This window comes from Artemia franciscana, chromosome 10, assembly GCF_032884065.1.
Source record: "Artemia franciscana chromosome 10, ASM3288406v1, whole genome shotgun sequence".
NCBI classification, from domain to species: Eukaryota; Metazoa; Arthropoda; class Branchiopoda; order Anostraca; family Artemiidae; genus Artemia; species Artemia franciscana.
Genome location: NC_088872.1, coordinates 505,211 through 522,659, shown reverse-complemented (window position 1 = coordinate 522,659; position 17,449 = coordinate 505,211). Strand labels below are relative to the sequence as shown.

The following is a 17,449-nucleotide window of genomic DNA, read 5'->3' as shown; positions in this document are numbered from 1 at the left end:
TCTGGTTCAGGGGTCATTCTTGAATAATTGGGACGAAACTTAAGATTTAGTGTAAAGAGCGAGGTATTAACGAGGGAACAAACCGTCCCATATGTATAATAAAAATATAAGAATATAAAAGTTTGTTACGTATGTTAATTCTTAAGTTATGTATATTTTTTATTAATAAAAATGTTTATTAAAAATTAAAACTTCTAGTTGCCTTTTATTTTTATTTAGAAGGATTTCGTGACTCAGAGCTCTGATTTTAAATCTCGACCGGCATGAAGCCTCTGATTTTCCTTTTAAACCAATCTATTGATTCTTAGAATTTTGCTAGAGCTCATAACATATGAGCTCTTGGCTCTTCTGAGCTTCTCAGAAGTGCCATATGAGCTCTTAGGTCTTGTTATTTTAAGGAGAAAGCAAAACTTTGAGTTTTAGATAGGCTCTTAAATGAAATAAAAAAAAAAAAAATAAAAGAATTGAATGATGAAATTAGTAACTGTAAACTTCTTCTATTGTGTTTGTTTTCAAATCATGTATATAGACTGTATAGAATAAATGAATAGTTTATAGTAAAGAGAATCTTCTTCTGTCTCCTCCTACGTGAATCCTTAGCTCTGAAAGATTCGGCTACACGCCTACCAGTACACGCATACCAATATTAGATGGTATCAATGATAACCCAGATATCACCTGAAAGTAGTAGTAAAAAGTTTACTAGTAAATGCTCGTTTCTTAATCGTTTCTTTAATATTCAACATAACTCATTGCAAGCCAAGCATAAGGAATGGGGAAACAATTTATATGCATTTCAGTATTACAGCGTCTAATATACACTATCGTCACATAATTTTCACCTCCATCTCTTGTGAAGAGCTAAACCACTTTTATTTTGATGTCTGTTTAGTTTAACAATTACCGATACACCGACAAATAAATACCGTTGCATAATTTAGTGACTTTTTCAGACTAGATTGTCCTAACACTCGATTCAATACACCAAATATCAGTGCTCTGCATTATGGTATCGGTGGGTCAACGCTCTTTGAAGTTTTCGATATGCAACTTTCTACTATTGTCCATAACAAAGCCTTGCCATCCAACTATAAAACTTACTTTAAAAAACTTTGTCACGTACTGACCAATGGTCTACGTTGCGCAAGTACCGATCTCCTGATTCAATGCCTTCGGCCGGGATTGCAGTGTGTCGTTGGGGCAAATCAACGGACACTTCCTGAGTTTTTCCGTCAGATTTCTCCAGGTCCCATTTAGAGCTGGGTTGACTCAGACTCAGCTCACAAAGTTTTACCACTGACCCCCCTTCTAAACCAAATAACCAGCGACACAATTTAACTATGCCTCCATAAAAAAACAATTTTGGTCATTTTACGAAGCTCCAGAGTTGCCAACTTGAACACTGTCGTGTTTTTTCATTCTTTTTTGCCAATTCTTAGCTAAAATCACTCTTTTTTCATTCTTTTACGCAATGAAGGTAGGAAAAGTTCTAGTAAAATATTAAATAAAAAAAACAAGTTTTTTTAAATGAAAGTAAGGAGCGACATTAAAACTTAAAACGAACAGAAATTACTCCGTATATGAAAGGGGCTTTTCCTCCTCGACACCCCGCTCCTTGCGCTAAAGTTTGATTCTTTCTCGCAACTCTACTTTTTAAAACAATAAAAAACTTTAGCGTAAGGAGCGGGGTGTCGAGGAGGAAAAGCCCCTTTCATATACGGAGTAATTTCTGTTCGTTTTAAGTTTTAATGTCGCTCCTTACTTTCATTTAAAAAAACTTGTTTTTTTTATTTAATTTCTGAAAGTTTTTGAATTAATGCATGTCTGATTTTGGCTCTCCGTACATAAATTACTAAAATGAAATTTGCATATTAATTCTTTTTTTGGCTAAATGGCTTTCTCTTAGTTTTGATCAGACGATTTTGAGAAATAAGGGGTGGGGAAGGAGGTCTAGTTGCCTTCCAATTTTTCGGTTACTCAAAAAGGCAACTAGATCTTTTAATTTTTAACGAACGTTTTTATTAGTAAAAAAAAAACGTAACTTAAGAATTAACTTACGTAACAAACATACATAACTTACGTAACTTACGTTACGTTTTATCCCAATTCTTTAAGAATGACCCCTGAATCAGAAAGGCCGTAGAATAAATAGTTGAAATTATTTAAAAAATTTTTAGCATAAAGAGCGAAGTATTTATCTCCTCCTAAATACCTCGCTCTTTATGCTAAAGTATTTTTAGAACCCTTCATATGCGTAATAATCTCTGTTCGTTTTAAGTTTTAATACTTCTCCTTACTTTCAATTGAAAAAACTTTTTCATGTTTATATTTTCATTGTTTTTTTTATAGTAATGCTAGAAAGTCCTGCGCCCTTTTCATTGAATTTCTCTTCCCCCATGAAATACTCCTCCAAGGAAAGATCCTCCCATATAGCCCCCTCCCCTGAACCCCACACCCAAACCAAAAAAATCCCCCTGATAACATCGGTACACTTCCCAGTAACCATTACTGTATGTAAACATTGGTCAAAGTTTGTAACTTGCAGCCCCTCCCCCAGGGACTGTGGGGGGTAAGTCATCCCCAAAGACATAGTTATTATGGTTTTCGATTATGCGGAACAAAATGGCTATCTCAAAATTTTGATCCGTTGACTTTGGGAACAAAATGAGCGTGGGAGGGGGCCTAGGTGCCCTCCAATTTTTTTGGTCACTTAAAAAGGGCACTAGAACTTTTCATTTCCGTTAGAATGAGCCCTCTTGCAACACTCTAGGACCACTTGGTCGATACGATGACCCCTGGGAAAAAAAAAAAACAAAAAACAAATAAACACGCACCCGTGATTTGTCTTCTGGCAAAAAATACGAAATTCCACATTTTTGTAGATTGGACCTTGGAATTTTGTTTATAAGGTTCTCTGATACGCTGAATGCGATGGTGTAATTTTCGTTAAGATCCTATGACTTTTAGGGGGTGTTACCCCCTATTTTCCAAAATAAGGCAAATTTTCTCAGGCTCGTAACTTTTGATGACAAAGACTAAATTTGATGAAACTTATATATTTAAAATCAGCATAAAAATCCGATTCTTTTGATATATCTTTTAGTATCGAAATTCCGTTTTTTAGAGTTTCGTTTACTATTGAGCCGGGTCGCTCCTTACTTACTCCGTATATGAAAGGGGCTTTTCCTCCTCGACACCCCGCTCCTTACGCTAAAGTTTTTTATTGTTTTAAAAAGTAGAGTTGCGAGAAAGAATCAAACTTTAGCGCAAGGAGCGGGGTGTCGAGGAGGAAAAGCCCCTTTCATATACGGAGTAATTTCTGTTCGTTTTAAGTTTTAATGTCGCTCCTTACTTTCATTTAAAAAAACTTGTTTTTTTATTTAATTTCTGAAAGTTTTTGAATTAATGCATGTCTGATTTTGGCTCTCCGTACATAAATTACTAAAATGAAATTTGCATATTAATTCTTTTTTTGGCTAAATGGCTTTCTCTTAGTTTTGATCAGACGATTTTGAGAAATAAGGGGTGGGGAAGGAGGTCTAGTTGCCTTCCAATTTTTCGGTTACTCAAAAAGGCAACTAGATCTTTTAATTTTTAACGAACATTTTTATTAGTAAAAAAAAAACGCAACTTAAGAATTAACTTACGTAACAAACGTACATAACTTACGTAACTTACGTTACGTTTTATCCCAATTCTTTAAGAATGACCCCTGAATCAGAAAGGCCGTAGAATAGATAGTTGAAATTATTTAAAAAATTTTTAGCATAAAGAGCGAAGTATTTATCTCCTCCTAAATACCTCGCTCTTTATGCTAAAGTATTTTTAGAACCCTTCATATGCGTAATAATCTCTGTTCGTTTTAAGTTTTAATACTTCTCCTTACTTTCAATTGAAAAAACTTTTTCATGTTTATATTTTCATTGTTTTTTTTTTATAGTAATGCTAGAAAGTCCTGCGCCCTTTTCATTGAATTTCTCTTCCCCCATGAAATACTCCTCCAAGGAAAGATCCTCCCATATAGCCCCCTCCCCTGAACCCCACACCCAAACCAAAAAAATCCCCCTGATAACATCGGTACACTTCCCAGTAACCATTACTGTATGTAAACATTGGTCAAAGTTTGTAACTTGCAGCCCCTCCCCCAGGGACTGTGGGGGGTAAGTCATCCCCAAAGACATAGTTATTATGGTTTTCGATTATGCGGAACAAAATGGCTATCTCAAAATTTTGATCCGTTGACTTTGGGAACAAAATGAGCGTGGGAGGGGGCCTAGGTGCCCTCCAATTTTTTTGGTCACTTAAAAAGGGCACTAGAACTTTTCATTTCCGTTAGAATGAGCCCTCTTGCAACACTCTAGGACCACTTGGTCGATACGATGACTCCTGGAAAAAAAAAAAAAAAAAAACAAAAAAAAACAAATAAACACGCACCCGTGATTTGTCTTCTGGCCAAAAATACGAAATTCCACATTTTTGTAGATTGGACCTTGGAATTTTGTTTATAAGGTTCTCTGATACGCTGAATGCGATGGTGTAATTTTCGTTAAGATCCTATGACTTTTAGGGGGTGTTACCCCCTATTTTCCAAAATAAGGCAAATTTTCTCAGGCTCGTAACTTTTGATGACAAAGACTAAATTTGATGAAACTTATATATTTAAAATCAGCATAAAAATCCGATTCTTTTGAAATATCTTTTAGTATCGAAATTCCGTTTTTTAGAGTTTCGTTTACTATTGAGCCGGGTCGCTCCTTACTACAGTTCGTTACCACGAACTGTTTGAAAAGAAAAAACTAAATTCAAATTAGCTTATTTGAGAGCGAACGATACAACAGCTAGTCGGTAAGATCTTTGTAATCAGTCCCAGCCCTCCCATTCGGCTTTCTAGCATTTTCCACTATTTAAGAAGAATTAGACTGGGCAGATCAAAGTCGAATTAACAAGTGGAAAGAAATCAAAAATGCTGTTTGACTCTACCACTCGACTTGGAAATGGAAAAGTGAGTATGAAGATAAGTGGTTGGAGGAGCAACGACCAAAGACCAACCTTTTCAATGTCTGCTTTCAAACTGATAAAATTCTACAAATGCATGCACCACTATACAACCATGCACCGCTTTAAAGTGTAAATTTGGTCCCTCTGGGCTTGCGATAGTCATTTTTCAAAACAAATATCTTACCAACAACTTGCAGAAGAATGTATGGGGATACTATCAAAATGACAGAAAAGGGTAAATTATGATTATGGGGTTAAATTCTAGTTTAGAGGCTTCTTGACAACTTGGAAAGTAGCTGAGTTCGGCAAATGTAACTTTTAATAATGAATCCAGGGCCAAAAATATATCCTGGGAAGATATTTCTGAGCTCCTGTCTCTACCCTATTCTTATTTTAGGGCTTAGACGATTGTATACATGACAGTTTTTGCTGAGAGTGAAAACTAAGTGTATTTTCTTATAATACACTTATAATGTACATGTCTGAACGTGTTTGTTATTATCATTTGTAAATGACATAAGAGTGAACAGAAGAGTGAGAGGGACTGCGCGCGCAGAGAGGGAGCCATGCGCAAGCCAATTTTTGGAATTGCACTCTTTTTGAGGGAAAATCACTCTTTTGGGCCTTGATTTACATTCGCTGGATACGTCAGCAGTTGGCAATCCTATGGAGATCGTGTCAGAAATGTGGTCGCTTTTGTTATCAAATAATTTATACTATAATTTTATCACCTTCTAATTTAGACAATAATAATTTATAATATTTATAATCTTATTTATATCTTTATAATAATTATTTTATACAATAATTTATTGCCTTCAAATTTTTTTCATTCGAGAAATTTACATTTACGTTATCTCCAACCATTAGTATTATAATATCTATCCCAGGCATGTTTAATCCGATATTAGCATCTGTTCCCGGGCAAAAAAGATTACTTATCTTTATCGATCCTTAGTCTATCCAACCTTTTAGGATAATCAATGGGATAAGTTATCGGTTTCTTGAGGATTCAGGTATTATCAGGGATTAATCCGAATCGATCCTGTTTGCCGAGAAACGGCAGGGATAATTTATCCTTCTTGTCGAATAACTAATCTTTGACATCTGTAACGCATTAAGGCTTAAGCTAAAAATAAAGGCTATTCAAAATAAAGGTAAATTAGATAGAGGGTTGGTTAAGTCGAGAGAGGACTACTTTAAGAAAGTAAATGTCTTCCTAATATCTGGCTCTGACAAAAGACAAGTCAGACTTTTGTGTCTTCCCATTCTTCTTCGGTCTTAAAAGTGTGACAGGCACAAAGCCTTTCAGGACAGCCTTCATTTAGGCTTTTTGATTTTTTTTTTTCGAGTGTACGAGGTGGTAATGTCCCTGAGTCGCCCCCAAAATTTGTCTCTGTTACAGACAACTCCTACGCCTGTAGAGTTCTTCACCATACTAAGTTTCAAACCAATCGATGTGTTGAGTATCACCTTTTTTCGGCACCCTGATTTCAGAAGACTCGAGTAGAGATATCTTAAATATTCAAAAAATATAAGAAAAAAATGATTACTGAAATTTTTTCCTAAATGCTGCTAAGTTAAGGGTAAAAAACATATCTCATCTTATTGTTGTTGTTTTTTCTCCCTTATAAATGTAAAGGGTGTTGTCTAATTTCGTACCAGAGTTTCCTTGCAACTTTCCACTTTCCGCTCGTTATATACCATTATTTCTTTAAGATTTTCATAGGCATTTGCAAAGTCCGTATCCAGGAGGGAGGGGGCTAGGGGGTTTGAACCCCCCAAAAATACTTGTCTAACTCGTAAAAGTATAACCAAAATGAACAAAAACACATATTTGATGCGTTTTTAAAAGTTATTTTTAGTAACCCCCCTCCCCCCACATGAAAAATTTTGCTGTAAGGCCCCGAAAAAAAAATAACCGGATACAGCCCTGATATTTTCCAATCACTTTAAAGTGCCAAGGACAGTCAAAATGAAATCTAATTTTTTTAATTGATTAACTGGGAACTTACACAACCAAATGTATCTCTTAAAAAACGAAATGAAGTCGGGAATTCAAGTTTGATCGGAAAGAGCTTCGTATACAGCTATGCAATTTTCGATAGTAGCGGCTGCCCAATTTAAAAGAAAGAAGCATGCGCGAAAAATCAGCAAAAAAACAAAACAAAAAAAACATTTAGCACCCAGCAGCTGAAGATTAGGTAGGTTTTCTTTGAAGTTCTAATTGTCCTTTGGGAATCGTCAGATTGTTATGTTTGAATTTTTACGGACGAAAAGTGTTGTCAAATTTAACTTATCAATTTTTCGAACACTGCTTAAAATGTGATTATGTCCTAAAAAACTTTCATAATTTTGAAGCAACAAAAAAAAAAATCTTTGGAAATTGCGGGTTTAGGCATGGATATATTTACTACGAGTTCAAGGGGCAAAAATATGCCATTTTTATTTCTTTGGACCTTCAATACGTTTACCGGGAAATAAACGTTTGTTTACGTTTTTCAGAGAAATTGCTTTAAGTTAGTTTTAATATAAGGCCAATAGTAGTTTTTGGCCTCATAATTTGGGGGGGGGGAGGTATGTCACAGGAGTGCGTAAGTGTAAGACAAAAGTAATTTAATGTAAGATATGAGATAAAACAAGGGGGGCAGCTGCACCCCCTCTGTCCAAGCCTAGCATCGCCAGTGTATGAAACTGGGAGATGAGATTTTTTAATCAAAGCTCTTTATAAACAAATTGGCTCGATCCAATTCCCCTCTCCACCTATTTCTCCTACCTACAGGAATACTTGCTAAGATTTAGGACAAGCAACATCAGTAGCCACATTCTATCGAATAACACATTGAAAATTAGTGATACTGATAATCGATTAACATTATGGTGTTAATTGGAACTTTTACATTCCTACGTTGTACCGAAAACCTGAGCTGTGATATTAATTACATTATTAGAGTTTTGTTCCATTTGTATGTCTTCTCTCAGGTGACGATACAAAGTTCCAATCTTGTTAAAGAAATAATATCTAACTGTGATTAGTTTTCTATTATTTGTGACATGTTTTTAGGCATTTCTTTCTTAAGCGAGTAATCGGATAGCTTTTCTAAGGCTTCGTTTGATAAATATGTCACTAGGATTTCTTAATTTATGTCTTTGGCGTGAGGATAAATTGCAATCTTTTCCCATTTTATTATTAGTTTTTGGATATACTTTTTTGTAATACTCTCTTTTGTTTTAACTTTGAGTTTTTTTTTTGATATTTTGTTTCTCTGTAGCTCTTTATACATTTTTTATACGTTTTCTCTTATTGTATAGAAAAAGGCTGTGGTTAGTGGTGCTTCTGACCCCTCTTGTGCTCGGGGAAAAATTTTGATTAGCGCTCCCCCACCCCCCTGTCTCCCGAAAATTTTTAGGGCAAATGTAAACAAAATTTTCATTTATTTACAAAATTCTCCGTTTATGAAAATCTGAGTTTTCTTACTTTAGCCTCTGCAAAATTATTAATTATCACGTCGCATTTGAAAGTTCTAACCCGATAATGTGCGAAATCAGGAACAATAAGGAGAAGAGGAGATGAGCTCTAATTTCAAGATTAGCGTTAGAATTCTTCATCTCGAAAATATTGATGAAACAAAGAAAAGAAATAGGAAAATAAAGCGAAAAGAGGAACAGAAAATGGAGTAGAATTATAATAATAAGCCTAGCCATGAACAAATCTGTATTTAGTTCTGCAAAGAGCAAGGAGTCGTTGAAATGATAATATAAAAAAAAACAAAAGAAAAGAAAAATGGGTTGGAAAGAAAAAAAGGAAAAAAATCACTCCCATATTATATTGCATATAATACATTTATTGATTTCTGCATACACTACCCTTTGAGGGATCGCTATTTAGATTTGTAAGAACCCAAAAGTCCTGGCAATAAAAGGATTAATTTAATAAGATAATTAAGATAAATTATGGCCAGGACTTTTTTGTTTTTACAAATCTAAAGATCGATCTCTCAAAGGGTAGTGTATGAAAGAGTCGATGAATGTATGCAATTTAATATGGGAGTGATTATTTTTTTTCTTTCAAACCCTTTTTATGCAGAAAAATGATAAAGTTAAATGAGAAAAAATGACTCCCAGTTATAAAATAGACATTCATTGACTCCAGTTTTCGTCTATAGCCGTTCAAACATCACCAATCTGTTAATTTCCAATATTCCTTCAACAGGGGCCAATCTAGAGAAAAATCTTGGGGAACACCCAATGTGACAAGGGTGCCAATTAGCAAAATCTTCAATGGGGGGGGGGTCAATGTGACAAAGGTGTCAATAATTGACGAAATTGACAAATTTGTGGTAAAAAAAAAGAAAAAAAACAGGACCGAGTCCTTTGGCATTTGAATTAAAATGGAATAGTTGTGGACATCAAGTCACGGCTAACTGTAGAAAAAGCCAAGACAGATAGTCCAATTGAATAAGAGGCAATTCTAGCATTAATCTCCCTATTATTAGGATTGTATAAAAATGATGTTGGTTCATTTTTTAATAGATATGTCTATCTATTATCCGTCCATGCGTCATTCCAAGGGCAGAAGAACCAAGGTGGGATATATAGTCATAGAGCTAAAATAGTGATAGAACCTATAGTTTTCCAAGTGTTTGGTTAAATGGCATGTAAACGCCGGAAGTAAGTGTGCCTCTCTTATTGGGCCAATATTTGTTTGTTATTTTTTAGCGAGAGGGCGCCAGAAAAAATCTTGGCATTGATGGATCCCACTCCGGATCCACCAGTGCCTGCTTACACTCATCACTTCGTCCTATCCTTACATCGTTCCCACTCTTGTTCTCCAAATGACATCCTCCTTCATAATGTTTCTCCTTGTAACTTTTAAAAAAAAGCTTCTTTTAATGATTTAAACTAGTTTAATTGAATCGAAATAAGTAATTATAACGATACTTTGCTTGTAAGCCCTAAAACTTTCGAGAATTAAAAGTGAGGGATTTTAATGGTAAAGTAGATATGAGGGCCTTTTTGTTAGCTTGGAAATATGACAAATTTGCATAGTTGAAAGTTCTTTTGTATTTAATCAGCGCATAGTCAGTCATTCAAGGCTATAGAATTAACAGTACGCAAAAGTATGGGGACGGTTGTTCGAGATTTTTGGGAGAGGCTTTGAGACCACCTTTGGTAATGATTATCCGAGTATTTCTCGTGTATATTCTGCCCCCTCATAATTTCTGGAGTATGAAAATATTCTTTTTATGATTTAAACTGCTTTAAAAAAAATGTAATTTAATAAAAACTAATGATTAAATGAATGAAAAACTCTAATGGAAAACCATGCAATTTTTGGAATTTAAAGTAAGAACTTTCGAAAATTTGCGATTCTCTTGTATATGTAAACTATTCAAGGAAAACTTTAAAAATAAATTAAAAAAAATAGAATCTATTAATAAAATCTATAACCCTATAATCCAATCCAGAATCTATAGATTCTTGATTGAATAAAAACTCTAAATCGTCGACATCCATAGAAAAATGAGACCATTAAGAACAGGTAAACCAGTCCACATAAAAAGCCTCTATTAAGCCCCCCTCATCAAGAATAGCTTAATAAACTATGGCTATGATTTTATTCTGGGTTTTACTATTGTTAGGTGTACAGCGGAGGGGTTATTCACCCTCAGCAGCCAAGTGTATATCCTAGCGTGTCAATTGTTGCGCCACGCTTGATACACTCTGTGCTACGCATAGGCATAGTTCTGCCCCGCTGTGTCTCCTTGTACCACTTGCAGCACACTTAAACCACGCGTGGCGCGTCACGTGCATGATTTCCGGAAGTGGGCAACATTTTATGTGAAATGGTAAGAATTTTTTTTTATTTCCAAATAAACTTTGGTTTAAGATATTTTATTTAGTTTCTTAGTTTCTCTTCCCTTTATAGCCAAACTCGTTGTCAAGAACTGGAAGCCGCTGCACTTGGATCAAATAGCTTTTCCTACCGATAATGTTGGGCGCATTTTGGGGGAAATGACAAATATCGCAACATTGAAAATTAGTATAAAAAGGTGAGACTATTTTTTTAAGGGTTATAATTGCATATACTACTATACTATCAAACAAAGCTTTGTCATTACAAGATTCACGAATCAACATTTGAGTATGAACGAGCTTGATGGTGCTCATTCGCTGGCATGGGTGCCATCTTCAGGAAGTCGCTGTCATCGAACGGGTGTTCAAAGAATGGTTCCATGAGCATCAATCTCATGCTGTGGTCTCCTATATTTCAAATTAATATAAATTAACCAACTAATGTAATAATATTAATGCCACAATTAAATTTAAATGTCATACAATATAAACATGAAAATTTCAGACTAAAATAGACACCAAACATCCTGAAAATAGGGGGGGGGGAATAGGAGGAGATAATCCACCCTAGTTTGGTCTGACGGACCTCCCTTTCCATAAAAAAATATCAAAACTATTGTTTTTAAATTTTTGGAAATTTTATAAACTTCTGGGTAGATTGAAGTTTCCCCCATTCCTTTACTTGTTACTTTCTTGCGGAATTGTGTGGAATTGAGGGAACGTTCGATGAGGCAATACTTAATATTATTAATTATTTTTAATTATTGAAAGTGCTAACCGACAACAATATGTTTCTTTTATTACTTTTATTACCGACAACAATTGCTCTTTATTACTAAAAATCAAATTTGCGCTTTGTAATAGGATCACCAAGGCACGTATACAAGAATTTATTTTACAGGACTTATTATATTATTAAATTTAATTTATTTTGCATTTATTTTATATATTTTGGGAGTGACTTGGGGATTGCTGAAAATGATAAAAGTGAATGAAAATTAAACCAAACCAGTAAACAGATCATTCTTTAATAGAAATTATTAAAAAACTGAAAACATTACCTCTTCTAATTCAGAAGCGTGACTAGTCTAATTGTTTTTCCTCGAGTAAAGAAATTTTGGCAAAGAAATCTAACGGCTGGTTAGCCATTTTTACCAACTGAGATTGCCATTTTCGAGTCAGATCATGAAACTCGTTAGATTTTGGAAAAGCCCTTGTTCCTTACCCCCTATTACCCCCTAAAACGCAGGTAGGAAAGAAGAACTGCTTGCAAAGACAATATTGAGACAATTTGTTTTATTTTGATTTAGTGTTATTTGGTTTAATCTCTCCTTGATATTTTCTTTTTGTTAAATGGAGTATTCTTTTGTAAACGTTGCAATTTTTTTCTTTTCTTCAATATTTGGCACTTGCTGATCAGAACGTGGCCTGCTCTCGGCTGTTCTTTGATTTACCTATATGTTTTGATTTTGTGTTTCACCAATAAATTATTAAATGGTTAAGAATTGGCTGTGTATATCATTTTTCTCGATTTGGAGCAATTTTATAGTTTTCGAATTAGTACCTTCGCTCTCACCACCGTCAAAAACGGAAACATATTCTCATGTTCACGGATGATACGAATGACAAGTTAATGTCACTTTAAAAGAAACAAACTTTGCAAACACACTGTTTTAATCAATCATGTCCTATTTTAAGAATAGGGAAAAGCTAAATATAAACCTTAAAATTATTTTAAACAAAGATAACTTGATAATAGAGTATTGGCAAAAAATACCGCAAGTGCACGAACGGTATGCATGATAAGTTAGTCACTTTAGTAGAAAAATTACTTTGTAAATATAAAGTTTTAATCAGAAATATCATATTTTAATTGTAAGGAAAAGCTAAATATAACCTTTAATTTTTTCTAAATAAAGATAATTCGGTAATAGACCGTTAGAAAAACAAGTCTCACGTGCACGAATGGTATGGATGATAAGTTTCTGATTTCAACAAAAAAAACAAAACAAAAAAACTGCAAACAAAAATTTTTTTTAACTGGATAACTCGATAATAAAAATGGTTCCTTTGTTTCCAGTTCATGTATTTGTTTACTATTTTAATTTCTAACGACAAATTGTCATCGATTGACAGTTTTGCCAAAGTGAAACAGACGAACTACATACAAACAATCCTGTGGCTTTTCATTGGTGTAAAATATCACCGGTGGCTTTCAGGTGATATAATTTTCGCTCATTTCTGATGTACGCTTAGGGAACAATGTGATTAGCTCTTGGAAGTGAGTCACAGAAGTGAACTGATGAACTTAAATTTATGCCACGGAACTATGGAAAAGCAGTTTCTCTACGGTTTGGCTATCTCGTTCCTATCCCAAAAATCTTCAGGTTTCCTTTGTCTTAGATATGTTAAAAGTAATTTTTCCTCAAAATATTTCTTTATTTCCTTCATTATTAAACATTTTCTTGGAGTTCGTAAAATTTAAATGAAACATGATATTAAAAAAACTAACTTTAGTATTCTACTAATTCGGAATGTGTAATCTTTTAATTTTGCTGTGTCTTAATTTCCCACAAATATTGATATTCGATCAAGATAGTCTGGTCATACAAATAGTTCCTTTATTGACACATATCCTTTTTTCTAAAGTAGTGTTCAATAGCAAATTGAATGTCATTAGTTGAAAATTTTACCACATGGGGACTACTTGCAAAAACTTCTGTTTTTTCATTGGCTTTACTCAAAAGAGCTAAACTGGCTTGAAATATCAGAAAGAATGATAGCCTGATTGATTGCACAACAAAATTGTACACGAATTTCCCAGTTTCTCATCGAATTGATTTTCAGTCAAGATAACCAGTTCCTTTGTTGGTATGTATAGATTTACTAAAATAGTTTTCAACAACAAATTAGTTGTCATCAGTTGACACTTTGTTGATTTTACTAGTCAGTTTTGATAAATTCGTTTAGCAAATTAAGGATTAGACACCAGGTTTATCAGTTTGAACTTATGACATTATCTTTTAATCTTGTTTTTCCTTGTGGCTTAATCTCATCAAAAATGAACAAACATGGAAAAGAAAAAAACAACACATTTTTCACTTTCTATTAAGCAAACTAATGGAAGTGCGACTTTCAATTTTTAGCTGAAATATGTCGTGTTACGATATATTCGGGTAACATATTTTTTGTCTTTCCAAAATCCAAAATGTTTTGTTTCAATGAAAGGGGGAGGACGATATATAGTACAGAGCTGTTGAACTACATTATATTACCAGTTACCGGAACACCAGTTACCGATACCTTAAGATATAACCCTTTTAAAGTACCAAGAACATAAAATAAAAACATTTTTTGTACCCTTGACCAACTTAGGCCTAGTCATACCTGTAAACAGTGATCTTCTGAAATTTTTCGTTGGGTTTTTCAAAATTATAGAGTTTTTACGGCAGTATGACTTTTTGTCATTGTTGCTACTCTGAATCGTGTAAAAAGAATAAAAAAGAAAACTTATTGGTTTAATTTGATGATGCCTTTTATTACTAAAAATTTTAGCGTTCATATCCAAACACAACTGCACTTAAAAAGGAAAGCCTACGTCTTTTTAAGCTGTTTGGTGTTTGGTTTTAACTTTTGGCTGATTTTTCACCTACGTTTCTTTTCTTTAAATTTGTTGCCTACTACTACCCAAAACTGTATAATTGCCTTTGGATGTCATTTTCATTATAAAATCAATTCCCGACTTTGCCCAAATTTTTAAGATATATATGGCTGTGTAAATTGCCCCCCTTGTATCCCAGTCCATGGAGCCTTCCGAGGGGGAATAAGTGTATTGTAATTCTATTTTGAATTATATTTTGTATTGTATTTTATTGAATAGTAATAAACTTCTTCTTCTTCTTCTCCTACTTAAATAATAAAAAAAAAAAAATCTATTTTTAGTTTCACTATCAACTGTCCCTGGTACCTTCAATAAATTTAGTTTGGCCTAATTAGTCTACTAAAATTCAAGTAGACTACAAGTCTACTAAAATTCAAGTAGAAAATTTTCCTATCAGAAACAAATATTGATAAAGTCAGAAACCTCGCAATTCATGCATAAATCGTATCGCCGTCAAATTTTAATAGTCCCGAAGCAGATGTTCATATTGAAACACCTAGGTAGTGAACAACCTGGCACCGCTAACCCTCCGCCCCTGCCCCCCAAACAAATGAAAATTACAACAATCTATTATAACTGATGATTGATGAAAATATATATTGATGAAAAGACAATAAATAGCACTTTTGAAAATGACAACAGTTTAAATGAAAAATTATTCATAACATTTAACAACAAACACTTAATTAACCAAACTATGTGTACTACCTACTCTGCCTTTGCCCGCTTTTGAAAGCACTTTCCGTACAGCCTATATGCCCATAAGTGTGCCTTGTACAGCTGAACTATTTTAATTTTTTTTTGTAAATAAGGATCCAGCAGTACATCTAAAACAAATAGTAATTTCAGTGTACTTAGAGCAGGCACATTAAACTATGATAACACTTTGAATAATAAATTATTCACAATGTAGGCCTATAATAAACTTTAAACCAGGTTATGCATACCAGCTATATCACCTCTCTTCCAAGTTTGAAAGTACCTCCTGTACCGTGTATGCACACTTGCTGTACCTTCCGTCCAGTTTAGCACCTGCAGTATATTTTTAATATATTATTTTTTCTTTAAAAAGAACCCTACAGTATATATAAACAAATACTTTCTAAAAAAAACATCTTGAGGAGGAGGAAACTCTAAAAAATTTCCACTGTTTGGCAATAAGGAATTGTGAAAAGTGCCCCTATAAGGTTTACCTCATTTTTTGTTTTTAGAAAATGATTATTTTTCTAAATTGTCTTGCCTTCAAAAATATTGGGGGGGGGGAGAATTTCTCGAAGATGTTATCGTCCTAGCCATCTAGTCATTTAGACACCTTTGAAGGAGCCATAATTTTATTGGTCTCCCCGTTTTCAAACACTGGAAGACCCTATGTTGTAATTTGTGTATTGAAAACAACATTTTCACCTCTTGCTTCCACCTCAAGTCTTTCCACTTTTTCAAGTTTATTATTAAACAACCTGAAAAATAATCCATTTGATTGTATTTTTTTCCTATCATAGAGTTAGATGCCTAATGATATCCTGCTAGGCAAAGCGAAGACGCAGCGGCTCAAATTAAGAATACGATCTTGAGAGGGGGAGGGGGTAGAGTTCAGAATTTTCAATATTTTACAACAGGAAATGGTCAAATCTAACCCAAAATCCAATATTCGAAATTTAAAAACCTATGTCAGTAATCAAATATGACACTATGCCAAAATGCAACCAAGCTTTTTAAATCTTGTGTCAAAAATTATCATTTTCTTTTGCTCTATTTTTTCAACATTTGCTGAACTTTCAAAATCGGTGGGAGGAGAGAGCCAATTTTGGGGCTATTGCCCTTGCTCTGAAAAGTACTATGTAATGTTTACTTCGGAAAGAAGTCTTATCAAGTCTTCCCCCTCTTTTATTTTCAAATCTGTAAACAAGCAAGAAATTACTGATCTAAGAAACTACTGAGTTACTCAAGTAGTCTTAAAAATAAAATATTTGTTTTGTTTTTTAGTTATACATAAAATAAGTTGAAACAAACTTTTGCTGGTTAGAACGACTTTTTACTTTAAATAAAAAAAAAATAAGTAAAAGAAATAAACACTATTTCTCTGTATTAGTTTCTTCGATTTTACAATAAGTGCTTTCCCTCTACAAAAAAAAAAAAAAAAAAAAAAAAAAAAAAAATACATTGATATTTTTATGGTATGCGGTGATTAGAATGACTGTCAGTGGTTAGAATGGTAGCTAGTAGCTAGAATGACTTTTCTTTAATTCTAAATTATTACTTAAATTAAAGTGAATCCTATACCTTTGAATTAATGTATTCAATTTTGGAAAAGGTAAATGCTTTCATTCTGCAAAACAAAGCAGAACTAAATAACATGATCAGTTATTGTATTTAATGGTTAGTTTGACTTTGAATGGTTTTACTTTAATTTTAAAATATTACATTAAAGTGAAATAAATTCTATTGTTCCAAATAAATTTCTTTTATTTTACAATAGCTAAAATGTTTTCCATTTGAAGAGAAGTAGTATTAAATTTATGAACCATAACGGTCCTAAAAACACTCTAATAGATGATAAGAAATAACGTAATGAAGGAAGTAAGTAGGAAGAAAAAGAACTGCTTTGTTTGGTAATTTCTTAGAAAATTTATATTAACGACATTTCACATTTTTTTGTCATATTACTTACTTTGCTGATCTAATCGTGATTTTTATTCTAGTTATTTCTATTCGCACCCAAAAAAAACACTTTATTACCAAGACATATTTTCTAAGTTGTATTACTTTCAATTTTCCAGGAATTGCGAAAAGGTTGCCAGAGAGCTCAAAGAAAAGCTACTAAAAATTCTTTTGCCTCAATCGAAGAAGATGCTAAGCAGTTTAGGATGTCCCTTGGATGAGGTAAAATATTTTTTTTTAGAAAATAAACTTGTCAAAGCTAGTATTTCTTATATA

The 17,449-nt window shown here is 33.5% G+C and overlaps 1 protein-coding gene and 1 long non-coding RNA gene across 5 annotated transcripts in view; one reads left to right on the top strand and one right to left on the bottom strand.

Annotated features, from left to right (window-relative positions):
• LOC136031631 (homeobox protein dve-1-like) overlaps positions 1-17,449 on the top strand; it is a 128,771-nt gene that overhangs the window by 88,732 nt on the left and 22,590 nt on the right. For all 4 annotated transcript variants that reach the window (XM_065711272.1, XM_065711271.1, XM_065711273.1 and 1 more), the window contains 2 exons: positions 10,928-11,051; positions 17,293-17,395. In XM_065711272.1, the coding sequence (XP_065567344.1) occupies positions 10,928-11,051; positions 17,293-17,395 (227 nt within the window). The remainder of the gene's footprint in view (positions 1-10,927; positions 11,052-17,292; positions 17,396-17,449) is intronic.
• On the bottom strand, positions 11,067-17,214 carry LOC136031632 (uncharacterized). The gene is made up of 3 exons (XR_010618544.1): positions 17,184-17,214; positions 15,463-15,547; positions 11,067-11,262 (listed from the first exon to the last, which is right to left on the bottom strand). It is a non-coding gene; the product is annotated as an uncharacterized LOC136031632 (long non-coding RNA).